Below are 16,719 nucleotides of genomic sequence, written 5' to 3'. Positions count from 1 at the left end.
CAAAAGTATGTGCAACGAATGCTTGGGAGAGTGCAGAATGGAGACCTCACCAAGGGAAGTTTTTTGAAGACTGGTATGGGAGAGATACCTAGATCTGTGTTGGAACCTGAGCCAAGGCTTCTGAATGCTGCTTGCTCTTGGAATCACCTGGACAGCATCAAAAATACTGATGCTTGGTTCCCACCCTCGGGGATTCTGGTAAAATTCTAAACCTGGGGTGTTGCCTGGGTTACTGAAAAGCTCCCTAGGTGACTCATATGCAGCCAGGGTTGCACATGGTAAGCTTCCCAGGTCAGTCAAAACACTGTCCCCTTTACCTGTGGTGACCAAGGGGCCTCCGCTCCTTGCAGCAAGTCTGCCTGGAGCAGTTGCTGTGCGGCGTGGAGGAGCTGTGGACTTTCTTGTCCCTATAACTCCGTGTAGCCTAGAGTCTGCAATAATATGAGTTGGAAGTGACAACTATCCTCACAACAGCAGCAGCATCATGGAGGGGTTTCTGAAACCAACGGACCGTCCAAATGACCTCGTTACTCTGAGCCACAGATCAGTGATCTGGACCCTGCAGGCGTGCCAAGCAGTCAGCCCGTGGGTTTGTGCAGAGGTGGTGCAGAATTTGCCCTCTGCCCCAGTTCCATGGGAACGTTGGAGGTTTCTCCTCTTTTTTTAGGGAAGCATTTTCCTAAGAAGCCAGGCATTTTCCCCTAGAATTTTGGTGGAGGTGGACACAGGGGTGTGCCTGATCTGTCTATACCCTCCCCCAAGGGCTGTGCACTTATTAATTCAGTAAGACAAGGGGCTGTGGGAGGAGAGGGGAGGATTTTTTCTTCAGCAACCACGGGAGTATGTTTCCTTACCAGAAGGGAGATTTAGAAAAATCATTTATATGAACTGTGGATTCCAGGCAGGTACTAGCTTATTCTTTGAATAATGATCTTTGCCTTCATAATAGCCTACATGTCATAGACTCCTGCCTGGATTATCTTATTTGGTCTTTAGAACAACTCTATGAAAGTAGTAAAGCAGGTAAGATCTATTTGACAGAAGAGGAAACTGAGGCCCAGAAGGCTACTAAACGCTTTCCTTGAGGTCACAAGGCCCAAGACCCCTGGTTCAGTACCCCTTTCCACACACTGGGTGACCTCTCAGCATAGGTCTCAGGTCACATAATGACATAATAACCATGTTCTGGCGAGCAGCCATAATACCACCACTCAGCTCATATGGATTTAAGAAAAGTAATTAAACAATAATGCCTTTCTTAGAGGAATTAATTAATCAGCGTAAGCAGTCTTAAAATCACATCCAGATCATATCAATCTGTGTTTTTCAAGTAGAAAGTTTAAAAATTTTGAACACACTTTGTGAGGTTTTTCCAGTTTTTTTTTTTTTTTTTTTTTTTTTGACAAAGTCTCGCTCTGTCACCCAGGCTGGAGTGTAGTGGCGCGATCTCGGCTCACTGTAACCTCCGCCTCCCTGGCTCCAGCAATCCTCCCACCTCAACTTCCCAAGTAGCTGGGACCACAGGAGCACAACACCAAGCCTGGCTAATTTTTGTATTTTCTTTTTTTTTTTATAGAGACTGAGTTTTGCCATGTTGCCCAGGCTGGTCTTGAACTCCTAGGCTCAAGCGGTCCACCTGCCTCGGCTTCCCAAAGTGCTGAGATTACAGGCATTAGCCACCATACCCAGCCTTGAATACACTTTGGTGAATTCTGTTTATAAATAATATATGCTCATTGTAGAAATTCTGGAAAACACAGAAAAGCTTAAAGAAGAAAATGAAGTGCACCATAATCATACTACCCAAAGACACTGATATGCATATGCATAATACACATATGGTATATACACAAATGTATTTCTAAAATTGACATCATATTATATTATTGTGTGTCCTTTTCATTTGCTTATTATATCATGAACAATTTCTCATGACAATCAAGTTTTCAAAAATACAGTTTCCATAGATTAGTAAGTTTTGTATTATGGATATATCATGATGTAACTTTTTCTTATTATTGATTCCAATGTTCACTATTATAAAAATGATTATAACCATCCTCATATATAAATATTTTTCCTATCTCTACTTGTTTCCTTATGATAGACTTAGGATAGATTTCTAAAAGTACCATTATTAGATTATGGATGGTTTTTAAATCTCTGGTTCTTCACTGCTGACTTGTACCAAATTACATGTCCAACTCTGAGTATGGAAATGCCTATCTGACCATATCCTCACCAACATTTAAAATTATCATTTTTATTTCTTTTTCTATGAAATCATGTCCTTTGACTCCTTTTGTTGCTTTCTAAGCACTTTTTATTTATTAAGGATATTACTTAGTCTTTTCCTAATTCTTTTGATGCTGAAAGTTTTTTCCTACTGATTACTGATTTGCCTTTTCATTAATGATTTTTAACATAGAGAAGTTTAAATTTTTATTTAACAAAATATATTAACTCCTATTATGTATTATTTCTTTGCTTTTAATTTTTTTTTTTTTTTTTGAGACAGAGTTTCACTCTTGCTGCCCAGGCTGGAGTGCAATGGCATGATCTCGGCTTACTGCAACCTCTGCCTCCCGGGTTCAAGTGAGTCTCCTGCCTCAGCCTCCCGAGTAGCTGGGATTACAGGCATGTAATCCATGTAATCCACCATGGCATGTAATCCACCATGCCTGGCTAATTTTTGTATTTTTAGTAGAGACAGGGTTTCTCCGTGTTGGTCAGGCTGGTCTCGAACTCCCGACTTCAGGTGACCCACCCTCCTGGGCCTCCCAAAGTGCTGGGATTACAGGCGTGAGCCACCGCTCCCAGCCTGCCTTTATTCTTTTTTTAAAATCTTTTTTTAATCTTTTTTTTAAATCATGAATTTAGGGGGTACAAGGGCAGTTTTGTTACATGGATATATTGTGTAGTGGCGAAGTCTGGGCTTTTGGTATAACCATCACCCGAATAGAGTGCAATACACCCGTTAAGTATTGCATCATCTCTCCCTTCCTCCTACCCCCCACCCTTCTGAGTCTCCAATGTCTATCATTCCACACTTTGTGCCCATGAGTACATATTATTTAGCTCCCACTTATAAGTGAAAACATGCAGTATTTGACTTTCTGAGTTATTTTACTTAAGATAATGGCCTCCAGTCCATCCATGTTGTTGCAAAAGACATGATTTCATTCTTTAAATATCCTTTCCTGTCTTCAGATCAAGGAAATACTGCCTACATCTTCCCCTTAACATTTTCTTTTTAGCTCTTAATACATTTGGGACTTACTTTTATGTATGGTGTGAGGCAAGACACTGCCTTGTTATTTTCTAAATATTTACCCAAATTTACCCAAAGCTTTCTGTTGAATAATTAACAGAATTTACAGAATCTCCCCTACTCAAGTGTGTGATATCCTTCAAATGTCTGCCACTTTGTTTTTTTGTTTGTTTGTTTGTTTTTTGCTTTTTTCTGGCATTTTCCAAGGATCAAATCTTGGATTTATTTTTTATTCCCACTGTTTTCTAATTTATTATTTTATCTTTTCTTTACTGCTTTTCTCCTGATTTCCTTAGGATGCTTACTAAGTTTAGTGCTCAATCATATACTTTTTTTCTTTCTGAATAAAAAACGAAAGTATTTAGAAAATGGAACTTTACCTTGTGGAATGCATCCAGTAAGTTTTGCTCCATACTCATCTCTTAAAATTGCGTATTTCATTTCAATGGGAATTTAGAATAATATTCTTAAAATTCCCTGTAATTGTTTTTTTTTAAGCTTTCATAATTTCATTATTAATACTAAACTGGGATCAGAGGATGTTGCCTGTAAAATGCTAACACTAAGCTCTAATTCCTCCAGATTCCGCTGTCTATAGGGATGCGTCATGACTAAGTGACACTTTCACACTAAGGCCATAAAGCTGTTAGGGGATTCCTGGTTGAACGGAGAGGTAGGACACACAGAATTTACTTCAAAAGGAACGGAAAAGTAGGCAGCAGGGTTAGCATGGAGCTCAGAGTTCAGAGGGAACTCAGGGCCAGCAACAGAGAAGTAAATGAAGAAGCAGAAGATCTAAGAACGAGGATATAGCTACAGGGGGTCAAGGTCAAGGCTGCCCAAATTCCAGGTGAGAGGCCAGAGACGGGAATGCATAAGAGCGAAAGGACTGGGCAGGCTCATGTGTTGGTGCTAAGTCTGGTGCGCCACTGAGGTGGTTGCCTGTCCTGGGGCCTCACCTCTCCAGAGGCCAGGGAAGCAGCACACTGAAGAGGGAATCAGGAAGCCTAGGTCCTAATATAAAATAGACCATAAATTCTGTGTCCTAGAGCATACCACTTCTCTCTATGTTGTAAAGCCAGGAGACTAGACTAGATCATTTGTGAGGTCCCTTGTAGCTCTAAAGATGTATGAGTCTATCCTTATAGCACTGCAGCCTTCATTCATGGAAGAGTAGGCATGTGGAGTCTGGGGAGCGGGGAGGCGGGTCTGCAGATGGCTGAATAGTTGGGGGAAGGGTGACTCCTGCTGAGAAAAGTTCCCATTGTCTCAAACTAGACTGCTCATTTGGTCCCGTGCCAGGCACCCTGGCTCTAATGACACGTACTTCTTCAGACCCTCTCCAGCCACCTGTAATATCTTGATTGCCATTAGAATTGTATCTGGCCCATCTGTGGCCTGCATCCCATCTTCCAGCCTAGAGCAGGTTTTCCTGGCTATGGAGGGAGATGATCTAGGGGGCTCTTCCAAATGATTCCCAACTCCGTGAAAACCACTCTGATTAAGAAGGGAGAAGTGAGTAGCCAGCACCTGGTTGTCACTTGGAGAATGAATTGATTGGATTCAGAATAGAGAATCAGGTTTCTAAGCTTGTAACTGCCAGTTATAATTGTATGTTTACACATTAAGTAGGTAAATCTGTTTCATCATCTGTTAAAATAGGATTGAGGATGCAAAAAGACTTCCTGGATGATTTTAAAAATTATGTGAGGTAATGTGTATGAGCATATCTCCAATGCTCCTGCCAAGGAATAGCTAAGCAAAGAGCACAGACATCAAATGTCGGAGCTGGAAGAGCTCTTAGATCTAGGAAAAGGACACGTGTTTTACTGCAAAGGAAACTCAGGTCCCGTGAGGATGTCACCTGCCCCAAGAAGACTCTGATTGACATCTTCTAGGATATTAGGTAGGACATGGACAGTGTGTACAAACACGAGTGTGCACACTCCCAAGTGAACATGGGTTTGTTTGCATATGTATATGTAAATGAAAGAGCACAAGATGCACAGGTTACAGCTGTTAGAAGATATGGAGGGACAGCTGCAGGGGCTTGCCAAGTTGTTTAAAGCTGGCTTTGCTTAAATGATTCAAACCCTTTGGTTTTTACTAACATTCTCCTTTATCCAAAAGAATAGGGCTGGTTAAATGATAATTAATAATAGGCTGATGATTCACTTTAGTTAAATGCACACATTCTAAGTGCATGTGCCATGTGAATAATTTACATTTGAATATTTTAAAATATGCTCCTAATACAGAAAAGCATTAAAATTGGAAGCATCACACAAGTACATTATTTGACAGTTCTTTTTGACTCTCAATCTTGAAAATTCAGCTGATCCTTAATTAGATTACCAACTCTTCAACATGGATTGATTGGAATGACCTAAATTTGGTTCCACACTAACCTGAGGGTGGGGGGCACTCCAGAGAGATACGTAGTCCAACTCCTCTTTTTACAGATGAGGAGACTGAGGCTGGCAGAGGTTAAGTGACTTAACCAAGGTCACATCTTTTGTCAGTGGTGGGGCTAGGATTAGGATGTGGATTTTAGATTTGCAGGGATGTCCTTGACATGCACACTAGCAAACATTTGAGCATGTGCCCACTCCGTTTTGAGTGGTAACCCCCATTTGGTAATCCCCAATTCTCCTGGGATTATCTCTCATCCCAGGGCAGTGAAAACTCTTCTCTTCCAGGAATTGGCACAACTAGTCAGCAGCCCACCCTCCCCGTGTGTTTATAAAATCACCCTGGATCTCCCCGGTCCTGGAACACCAAGGAGAAGGGCCTACTCCATGCCAGCCCTCATCTTCAACAGTTTGACATCTGATTTTAATCCTCAGATGAACACTAAGATGTAGGTTTTATATTCTCCACGTAAGAGATAAAGAAAACCAAGGTGAGGGAGGTGAAGTGATTTGAAGCTTGGAAGTGGCAGAGCTGGGATTCCAGGCTAAGGCTTGTTCTCTCCCTTCCCGACTTCCCCAGGACTGGTGAGTGGCCATGAGGAAGCCAACTCCCTCTTTTTAGTATCAGCCCTGCCCAGTATCTGCTGGAAACCTACAACAGCCTTGCCCACAGTATATACTCCCAGAGTATATTCCCTGGAACGCACGACCTTCAAGGGGTTAATAGGTTTATGTGCACAAAGACTGGCGGATACATTTAGGAAAAGTGGGTTAAAGAAGTTAATCAGAGTTCTTAACTATGCCTTTTCTATCCTTAAGTAAATTGAGACTCTTCAAAATGAAATTCAATATACAGTTTCCTAATCTCACTGATAATGGGACTCTTTTATCATTGAGCTTCCTACAAAATGAATATTCCATGGAACATACCCAGGGAAATGCTTGTTTAGCCATTTAGAAAATAGCTGTGATGAGGCCGGGCGCGGTGGCTCACGCCTGTAATCCCAGCACTTTGAGAGGCCGAGGTGGGTGGATCACGAGGTCAGGAGATCGAGACCATCCTGGCTAACACGGTGAAACCCCGTCTCTACTAAAAATACAAAAAATTAGCCGGGCGTGGTGATGGGCGCCTGTAGTCCCAGCTACTCGGGAGGCTGAGGCAGGAGAATGGCGTGAACCCAGGAAGCGGAGCTTGCAGTGAGCTGAGATCGCGCCACTGTACTCCAGCCTGGGCGACAGAGCAAGACTCCGTCTCAAAAAATAATAATAATAAATAAATTAAATAAATAAAAAAAGAAAAGAAAATAGCTGTGATGAAACCTGCTCCAAGTAAAAACAGTGAGAGTATATATTTACACTCAGAAGCCTTTTCCTGTTGAATGAGCTGCAAGCAGTCATCTCCTTCCTCCAAAAGCTGGAGATATAGTGGGAGGTCCCTAAAGAAGGGGTGTGTACTAAACCCCTTGAACAGGTAGAGAGCCTACTGGGGAGGCTGACTCCCAGAGGTCACATCAACAAATCCACACTAACAAAATGGTCTCGAGTTGCTCCTTATGTGGAGACAGACCGTTTAATGTATCCATTATGATGGGATTCTTTCCACCTGCGTATCCTTTGCTATCCAGCCTCTCTAGAATGAGGTGGAGTATAAATAATTAAGCTAAAAATAAAGTGAATTATCATATGCATATATTTCCAAAGTACTGTATGTTCCATAGAACCAATATTCTATGAGATGTTAAGAAAAGTAAACAATTTTGAATAATTTCAGAGATGTTTCCATGCCAAGGTAACTTCATTGTAAATAACCAAGCAGGGATAGAACATGCGGTTTCCCAAATTTATTTGAGCACAGAACTCTTTTCTTTCAGGTCAACTGCTCCACAGGACACAAGTTTAGACAACAGTAGTCTAAGGTGTAACTTTAAAGTAAATAAGTCCTTTTTCTTTTGCTTTTTTCTTTTCTTTCTCTCTATTTTTGTTTAAGCGAGGAGATCAGAGCTTACACATATAAATGAGAGTTGCAACCTAGGGAAACTAGCTGCTCTTGCCAGCAACGCGGCCACTCTTTCAAAGGGCTTTTGAAACTCCTTTCAGTCATTGTCTCCAGGAATTAGGGCACATTCTCCCGAATACCCTTGTTAATGGCGAAGGTTGACCCTTTGAGAGGGGATTTGATTTTGGGAACAAAACTATGCAAAGTCAAGCATGATGATTCATGTTCAGGAAGAAGTAGACAGCAGTGGTTAAAAGTGAGGACATGAGTTTAAACCCCAGCTCTGCTACTTAATAGCGGCATGACATTGAGGAGGTTACCTTTTAGGACTCAGTGTTTCATTTGCAAAATGGAGATGATTATATCTACCTCAAAAGGTTACCATGATGATGACATTAAAAATGAGATCTATAAAATGCTTAGCACCAAGCAATACAAAAATAACTAATGCCTCTAATAAAACCTTGCCTGGTTTTATTGCATGGCTTGTAAACTGGAAGTAAAGACAGTTCTCAAAGGAGGGTCCAGAAATCTTTAGCCATGGAAGCACAGTTGGGCAAAATCTATGGCCCTCTATGAAGTCAAGAGTGATTTGTACGTATACATTCTAGTTTGTATTTTTAAAGATCCATTGCCTTTTGATCACATTTTACACATGCAAGCACCTGCCATCTTGCTATGTAAAAATGGGCCTAACAATTTTTTTCCAATCCTTGCTCCATGAGAGGGATACTGAAACATCATTTTATCATCAGCTACCACAGGGAGAGCCTGGTAAGGTCCCTTTGGACCTGTTTGGGAGATTGGGAATGACAATTATTGTATTAATAATCTTACAACAGCCAGTTTCATATTATGAGGTTCTTTCAATGAACAACCTAATATATTGGCTTGTTAGAACTGATTCAATAATCTTTGTCCATTTCTTTTTATCTCTTTCTTTATTTTTTTTTTTTGAGACGGAGTCTCGCTCTGTCACCCAGGCTGGAGTGCAGTGGCGCAATCTTGGCTCACTGCAAGCTCTGCCTCCTGGGTTCACGCCATTCTCCTGCCTCAGCCTCCTAAGTAGCTGGGACTACAGGTGCCTGTCACCATGCCCGGCTAATTTTTTGTGTTTTTAGTAGAGACGGGGTTTCACCGTGTTAGCCAGGATGTTCTCGATCTCCTGACCTCATGATCCGCCCGCCTTAGCCTCCCAAAGTGCTGGGATTACAGGCGTGAGCCACCACACCCAGCTATCTTTGTCCATTTCTTTAACCATGCCATTTCTTTATTATATTAAAGTAACTGTTTGTAGAATACAACAGAATTTTAAGATAGGAAGAGACCTTAGATGTAATCAAATGCAAGGGTCTCAAAATGCCAACCTATGTTTGTTTGGTCTTTATCCTGTTTAAAAATCTATTTCCAGATTTCCACCTTCCCCTAAAAATTAGGAAGGTAGGGCTCCATATGTATGTACCACATTCCCTTCAGCAATAGTCAGTTGGAGCAGGGGACGTCATTTTTAGGTAAGACATGTCTTCTCTGGTTTACCTCAGTCACCACTACTCCCTATTGTCTTATACTCAACTGCTTCCTTCATTGATCTTACCACCTCAAACCCCACTAGCATTTGAGTTTCAGAACCACAATTTAATCTACCTTTAATATTTTATGCAATAAAAGCTGAGGTCCAGTGATATTTTGTGACCTACCCAAGGTCATGCAGCCCAATAGTGGTCAAACTGAATTTCAAACCCGTATCTCCTGACTTCTCCTTCAGGCCCCTTTCTATGCTACCATAGAACCACTCATCTGAAGACTGCCGATGTTAATTATTTCAACAAAATCTGGCACGTTTTGCAAAATGTGGTGCCAGTCATTTTATTCATGAGGAAGAAAGGAGAGGGTTATGACTTTTTTTTGAAAGGTAAATAGTTCATGTTTCCTGCGAGAAGTATTTAAAGAAAAGGTTTCTCAGCAAGTTCTGCTGGAGAACTGTGTATAGAACCACAAAATGTTTAAAGCTGAGATTATTGGCAAATGCAGATTATACAATCAGACACTAATCTGATGTTACGGTAGTTCCAATTAAAGCGATTTTCAGATACTGTAGTAAAGCTAATGTGTATTGAGTTACAGGAACCTTGCCAAGCATTTTCCATGCACCGTTTTACTTAATCCTTACTGTAAATCTGTGCAATAGGTACTATGGTTCTTCCTCATTTTGTAGAGATAGATATCAAGACTTGATTAAGCTTGCCCCAAATCACACAACTAGTAAGCAGCAGAGTGGGGATTTGAACCCATGCTTATCTGCCCACAAGCCTGTGTTGTCTGCCTCATTGCCAGCTCACCAGGGTCAGCTGTTTTGATATTACAGCTGATGCTGTGAAGCCCTTGCAGACATTTTGTAGCCCATGTTAGCCACAGCATCAACAACCAGCAAGCATCACCATCATCACTAATCAACTGAATATCATTTTGAACAAAATGAGAACACTTATCAAGACTACATTATAATACATTTAAGCAGGCCAGACAAACACCTGTAATCCCAGCACTTTGGAAGGGTGAGGTGGGAGGATTGTTTGAGACCAGGAGTTCAAGACCAGCCTGGGCAACATAGCAAGACCTCATCTCTACTTACATAAAAATAATTTTTTAAATGAAACCAATGCATTCAAATACAGGCAAAGTATAATTTACCATATCAAGAATCACTACCAGCCTGGAGCTGCCATATCAGGGTGAAAAGTGACAGCGTGTCACTCATCTTTGTGTCCCTCACAAAGCCCAACATTTTACCTGCTACCCAGTAGAGTCTCAAAACATGTCTGCTAAAATGGGAGGCTTTTGTTTTCATTTTGTTGCTGCTTGCAACTATACAATAAATAAATACTTGTTTTGGCTAAGCAGGTACTTAAATAAATCAAAAAGGAAATTATCTTTGTGTTAATGATTTTTCTTTTCATATTAATAGTGCTTAACTAACATTTCCCTCTGGATGTCCTGTCAGACTGGATAAAGGAGTATCTTACCCTTCCCAGGACAGACTAGTCAGCCTCTTCAGTCCAACTAAAAACCAAGGAGGCCAAATGTGAAGTCAGCGTGGGACAAAAGAGATTCAAGCGGTGGGTCTAACGAAAGGCTTAGATGCTTTGGGTTTGAAATCTGGTATGCTGGAAATCTCTGCTGAGGAAGTTTGAATTTACACCTTCATGAGCAAATATCTCCTCGAGGTTTTTTAGTTCGGCTCACTTCCCAGACCTCCACGCCATTAGTCCACATGAACTCAGATAGAGTGCACCAAACATCAGAAAGAGTGTGAACATGACCAGCACTATCTGCTGAGAGTAACACAGGAGCCTTCAGCACAAAATCAATGGAAACATAAACTGGATTCAACAAATATATGGGAAGCCATGTCTGGGCTTTTCTCTGGGACCACAGCTTGTGGGTGATCCTCCAAGAAAGACACAAGGCAGATAAAAGCACCATAGCTCTAATAAATGGCACACAGTGCCAGACATCAGTAAAGTCTAGAGAATTTGAGAATCAACAGAGGTCATAGAATGAGATCCTGCAGAACTTGTTTGGGCACGTGTGTGTGTGTGTGTGTGTGTATGTGTGTGTGTGAAGTCAATGGTGTGAGTGATAACCCTGGACAAATAGAAAGGGCCAAATATGGACGGCAGCTCAGGTGTCTGGACTTTCTCTGTTTCTAGGGAGTCATGAAAGCATGGAGAGCTGTGTCTCAGGAAAGGCAACGCTAATGGAGGTGGGTCAGATGGGAACTGCAAGCAAACAGGGAGGCATGGAGGCTCCTGCCACAGCCTGTGAAACAGTGAATGAAATGCAGCCTCAATGAAGGCAATGGTGCTGTGGTGAAGAGGAGGAGGCAGATTCTCATGCTGTTGGACAGGATACGTGTCCAGGGGGAAGTGGACAGTGAAAGAGAGCAGTCAGGTAACTCTGAAATTTCTTGTCTGAATAACTGAAAGGATGAAATACGCTTTCAGAGAAAACATTTGTGTCGAGCGCTAGTTTGTGTAGTTACGAGAATTAATTCGCTTCAAATAACAAACCTGTACGTGGACCCTTGAATCTAAAATAAAACTTAAAATGATTTTTAAGAAAGTAAAAACAAAAAGAAGTAATTAGTTAAAAAGTTAAAGATTAGATCTATGGATCATTGGGCAAATTGTAGACAAAACAGCCTAGATGCTTTTTGGTCCATCATGGGGACATCAGCTGGGTATAAACCAAAACATGCTCATCTATAACCAGCTAATAATTCCTCCAAAAGCACCCTTGGCTGATAGGTCTGGCTTGAGTGGTCATTGAAGACTGCTAAATTATAGGCTTGTAATATAAGGAGGAATAGAAAAAGGTAGCAATTGCTTTAAAGGTAAAGGAGACCATGGGTATTTTTTCCCGGACAGATCATATTTTGAAGGACTAAATGATAAAGCCTTAGTAAGGATGGACTGATTCCTTCCTTTGTTCATGTCTTTTGCTTTTCCATTGTTTTTATTTTTTAATTTCTTATGGATCATGTATTTATGTGTTGACTGTGGATTCATTTTTAAAATAATGCCATTCCCCTCCTTTGACCCTAAAAGATCAAAGATCAATTCTGTCTTTCAAACAAGACCACATCCAGTTGGAATACTAAGAAATTTTTTCTGGTCACATTGGATTCTTACATGCAGTGTTTTTGTTTTGTGTTATTTTATTTGGGTATGATACTAAAACTACCCTGGAAATCACTCCCTGAAAATAGAACACTCTTAGGAATTACAGGGGTTTAGTTAATTAAAATACGTTATAAATGGGTGATGACGTGGCCACATTTTGTCCTCTTAAATTGGAATTTCACTTCCATCATGAGCCCATATCATTGGGGATTTCAGTCTGCAGTTGAGAAGGAACAGGGCTGTAATGTGTGAAAACACATTTCTCTAAATTCCATTCACTAAAAGTACCACTTTCTATCACTAAAAGCAAGCTAGAATGCATAATCATTGTCATTGGTTATGTTTCAAAACTGGCCCTATGTAAAACATGAATGAAATTGCATTTGCTTTGGAAAGGTTTTTGTTGTTACGTTTAAAACCATAAATGAGATTTTTAAAAAAATGTATTTTACAACTAATCTGATGAATTTGTATTGAATAATTTTATTCTTTCTCTCTCCTCTCTACAGAATGTGGGTTTCTGTTTTTCTTGTTCTCCAACACAAACTGCCAGCCACGGCCTACCAGGATCTTTTCCCAAACACTGCATGTAACTGAAGATACCGTGTCTGTTTTCCTCAGTACCCCAGACTGACATTTCAACAAGTACTTCTCATCATGGCTTTTGCAGAAGCTCTGAAAAAGCATCTGGGGGCATAACGACATTATCAGATTTTTAGGGTGGATGATGGAAATAGGACATTTGCTTTAACCCTTCCCAACAACAAAGCAAGAAACCAACGAACTGTCTTCCTACATCAATCACGCTGAATTGATTCTGAAATTTATCTCTTCACAGTGTATGAGGGGTGAGTGTGGTAATTCACAATCACAAATGCTACTGGAATTCATTGCAAACCTCAACGGCTTGTGCAATCTAGGCCTAATCTGGTGGTCCAATGCCGCTGGTCTTCATGTTCCAATGGGGGATTGGCAGATCATATGGGGTTTTCAGGGCACTGGACAGCCCTGTTTCACAGAAGAGACCTTTCTGTCTGGGATCCATGCATTCCCACAATTGTTATGATCGCTTCATAGTTCGTATTCAGAGCCTTCTCGTCTATTTCCTACTCACTGCACATGAGTTTATTAGGCCTTTTCCTGAGGATAGGAGGAAGCAGAGAACATTGGGCAGGAAGGATGGAGAGCAGAGTCTTTAGGCACAGGGTCCTGGAGATTAGGGACAAACTTTGGCCCCTGACAATTTTGCATAAGATCAGCACTGGCACAAGTCTACCATGTTGAGGTTAGCCAATCTGAGTTAACCGAGAACACACAGGACGAGAATTACTCGCCTTTTGTTATTTCTGAAACCTGAACTGCTTTTAGAAATAAAGGCTGGAATGTTCCATAGGAACTCGGAGCATGGGACACGGGCATGGTACACACTCGGTTGGGCTATTTAAAAACCAGTCCCTTGGCTTCCCTCTGTGATTCTAAATACGTGTAATCACATTACCCTGCAGCAGCCGGTAACTATTTCTATAACATTGTCCAGCATCTGTGCTTGCCGTGACTGGGTCCACCCAACAAAAACAAAGCGGAGATGTGGTAACTGATTAGGTTAATCACTCCAGGCTTTCTGTGCCACAGCTAATGTCCATCTAGTGTCTACTGACACTACTCCTAGAATTTTAAGGACTGATCTATGTAACTATCCTAGGGGAAGGGAGGTGCCTTAGCATATCAAAAGGATGCTTTTTAAATGAGCCATTTATTCATTTAACAAGTGAGCACCATAAACACAATTTATCACTTTCTCAGAGACAGCAAATTCTTATCCTATGGAAGGATCTCAGCATTAGAGACTCTGCCCCTTTCTGTGGGAAAGAATCTATCTTTTTTGGATTTGTTTGATGTGCTAACTAACACTTCCCCCAGTCACACCACTAGCCATCAATCAAATAGATAAACTCCTTAGGAATATCTAGTCAATTGTTAATCATTTGAAGACATCAGCCAGTAGAAGGACATTAGCCAACAACATTACATAATGTCAAAACAACTGATCAAGTTTGTGAATTCAACTAAACAGTCAAACCAGTTTAGGAATTTCATATAGACAAAACAATAGATTGAGTGACTTTTAGCTTTTTAGCTTGATGCAAATTTTTTAAACCCTGCCATTTATAAAATGTGTAAGCATTCGGCATACCCTATGCCAAGTGTTTTATCTACTTAAACCTTGGAAATATGTGTTCTCACTTCCATTTTAGAGATAAGAAGACTGAGGCTTAGTTAGATTTAGTAATCTGCACAAGACTGCATGCTTAGGTTCTATGAGTGGCAGGGTGAGGTTTAAACACTTGTCTCCAACGTTCACTCCATGCTGTTTGCCTCTGTGTATGTAACTTCAAACAGCCAAAATGGCCAGGTAAGGCAAGAAAATAAAAAAAATAGAAAACAAACAAGTGAAAGGCTTGGCTCCTGAATCATGCAGTTAAGATAGCCAAGACTCAGCTAATCCACAATTGGCTAGTCCTGCCCATATCCCTCCAGCTACAAACCAAGTCTGTGACCTGATACCTAAGTCCTGGGAGACCTCTTGACCCCCATGTGATACCGCTATAAGAAGTAGGACTCTAACTGCCAAACATTACACATCAGAACAAATTTTACGTGTTCCATTATGCCTGTGAACAGATCTGATTTCTTAGTCAAATATTATTTTTTTGAATATTTTCAGGCATAGAGTGAATATGTGGTTCCCTTGTGGCCAACTCAAAACATATAGCAGAGAGTAATCCTTTGCACTATTCTATATTAATATTTTCTTTCCCTCCTTGTAAGGGAACTAGTTATAAATTAGATGAGATTAAAAAACTGTCTCTTGAGAATTGATATTTTAAGGAATTACCTAGAAAGAGCTGAGGTGTTTTCTTCCCCCACATGGTAAATCATACAGAGTAGCAGCCTGCCCCAGATCCCCGGGAGACAACATCTTGAACACATATGTTATGCTGGGTTCTGTATTGACTAATTCAAAAACTCCAGGGCAAAAGAACCAAAGTTCCCAAGTTAAAAATGAAAGTAAAATAGTGGAATGGAATTGGGATCATTGCTGCAACATTCCAACAACTTCATGAATAGCCATTAAAGTAGACAGCACGACAGGTTAACAAATTTACCATTGTAAGACTCAATCTGCACTGTTGGTGTGAAGTCGCAAACAAACCCATCTACCTCTCACTTTACTGATATTCTGTTTTCTCAGAAATAGAATCACATTTGACAAAATTAATATTGAGATCATTTTACTAGAAGGCTTATCCAAATATATGCCATATTAAAAATAGTCATGATATAAATATTTCTCACAAGAGCTGCAGCGATGGTGTGAATAAAAAACTCCCTTCTGAGATTTCAGTAAAACCAGATCTCACAAAGGATCTGAAAGAAAACAAAAAACAGAAAACAAACAAACAGACACACACAAAGAGACACACACACACAGAACAAACCTTATGTTAATCCGGTTTAGCATAACAGTGACTATTTTGACACTATTTTATGAAGTACGATACTATTCCTTCCCGGATGAAGTAAGAGAAATGAATCGGCTACAGGTTTCTCATGATAATGTTCAGGGCTGGAGGTATCTAAGCATGTTCGGTAGCAGCTAAAAAAATCAAAAATTCTAAATGCAGCAAATGTTAGCACCGTCAAATGGCCATGCATGCAAGAGGAATCTCTCTCTCCATGCCCTTCTACAAATACATGCAAAGCCCCAAATCCACCGGCTGGAATTTTTAAATCGTAAATTACATATCAAAATGCTTACGGGCCTTACAATGAGATAACATCAGGAGGAACGGTGCGTGGAATGGATCTGGCATTCTCACATAAAGCATTATCTTTGGTACAAGTACACACGGCAGGGCATTTTGGCTTCGCTGGTTTCTTCCCCTCAGTCAGCAAAAGCGCAGATAAGAGACATAGGAAATAAGCAATTCTTTTCAGGGGAATGCAGGCATTTCCCATCCTTTTGCTTCTTTCTGATTCCATGCAGTCGAGAAAATATCCCCAACCATGAACAGGGCTTCTGGAATTCAGATGGTGATTGTCTTGCTCTAAGAACAGGTCACATAGGAGTCCACCCTTTTCCTCTGCCTCTGTATCTCTGCTTTTTCAAAACAGAGACCTGCAGCTGATTCGTGAGCTTCTCCTCGCTCCAGCAATGCACTGCTCGGGGGAAGAGACCTGTGAGGTACTGTGAGATGGGAGGGATCCAACTGCTGGAGGAGAGAGCCGACTTGCATCACCACAAAAACACTGAGCACAGACCAGCCTTCGAAGGCAAAGTGAAGTGATGTCACAGAA

The 16,719-nt window shown here is 40.9% G+C and overlaps 1 protein-coding gene and 1 long non-coding RNA gene across 8 annotated transcripts in view; one reads left to right on the top strand and one right to left on the bottom strand.

Moving 5' to 3' along the window:
- LGI1 (leucine rich glioma inactivated 1) overlaps nucleotides 1-16,633 on the bottom strand; it is a 39,637-nt gene extending 23,004 nt beyond the window's left edge. For 4 of the 7 annotated variants that reach the window (XM_005565981.5, XM_015456401.4, XM_005565982.5 and 1 more), the window contains exons 1-2: nucleotides 16,190-16,633; nucleotides 15,718-15,789 (exon numbers count right to left, since the gene is read on the bottom strand). In XM_005565981.5, coding sequence (XP_005566038.1) covers nucleotides 15,718-15,789; nucleotides 16,190-16,404 — 287 coding nt within the window. In that variant the 5' untranslated portion in view covers nucleotides 16,405-16,633. Of the gene's footprint in view, nucleotides 1-15,717; nucleotides 15,790-15,860 lie in introns of all 7 variants that reach the window. The other 3 variants (XM_045361214.3, XM_074002228.1, XM_045361215.3) reach the window with 2 other exon arrangements.
- Nucleotides 8,880-13,136, top strand: LOC123566842 (uncharacterized). The gene is made up of 3 exons (XR_006689501.3): nucleotides 8,880-10,794; nucleotides 11,389-11,629; nucleotides 12,870-13,136. It is a non-coding gene; the product is annotated as an uncharacterized lncRNA (long non-coding RNA).
- Nucleotides 16,634-16,719: the final 86 nt, after the last annotated feature.

Source organism: Macaca fascicularis, chromosome 9 (assembly GCF_037993035.2).
Source record: "Macaca fascicularis isolate 582-1 chromosome 9, T2T-MFA8v1.1".
NCBI lineage: Eukaryota > Metazoa > Chordata > Mammalia > Primates > Cercopithecidae > Macaca > Macaca fascicularis.
The sequence above is the reverse complement of the archived record's forward strand: the minus strand, read 5'-3'. Positions and strand labels throughout refer to the sequence as shown.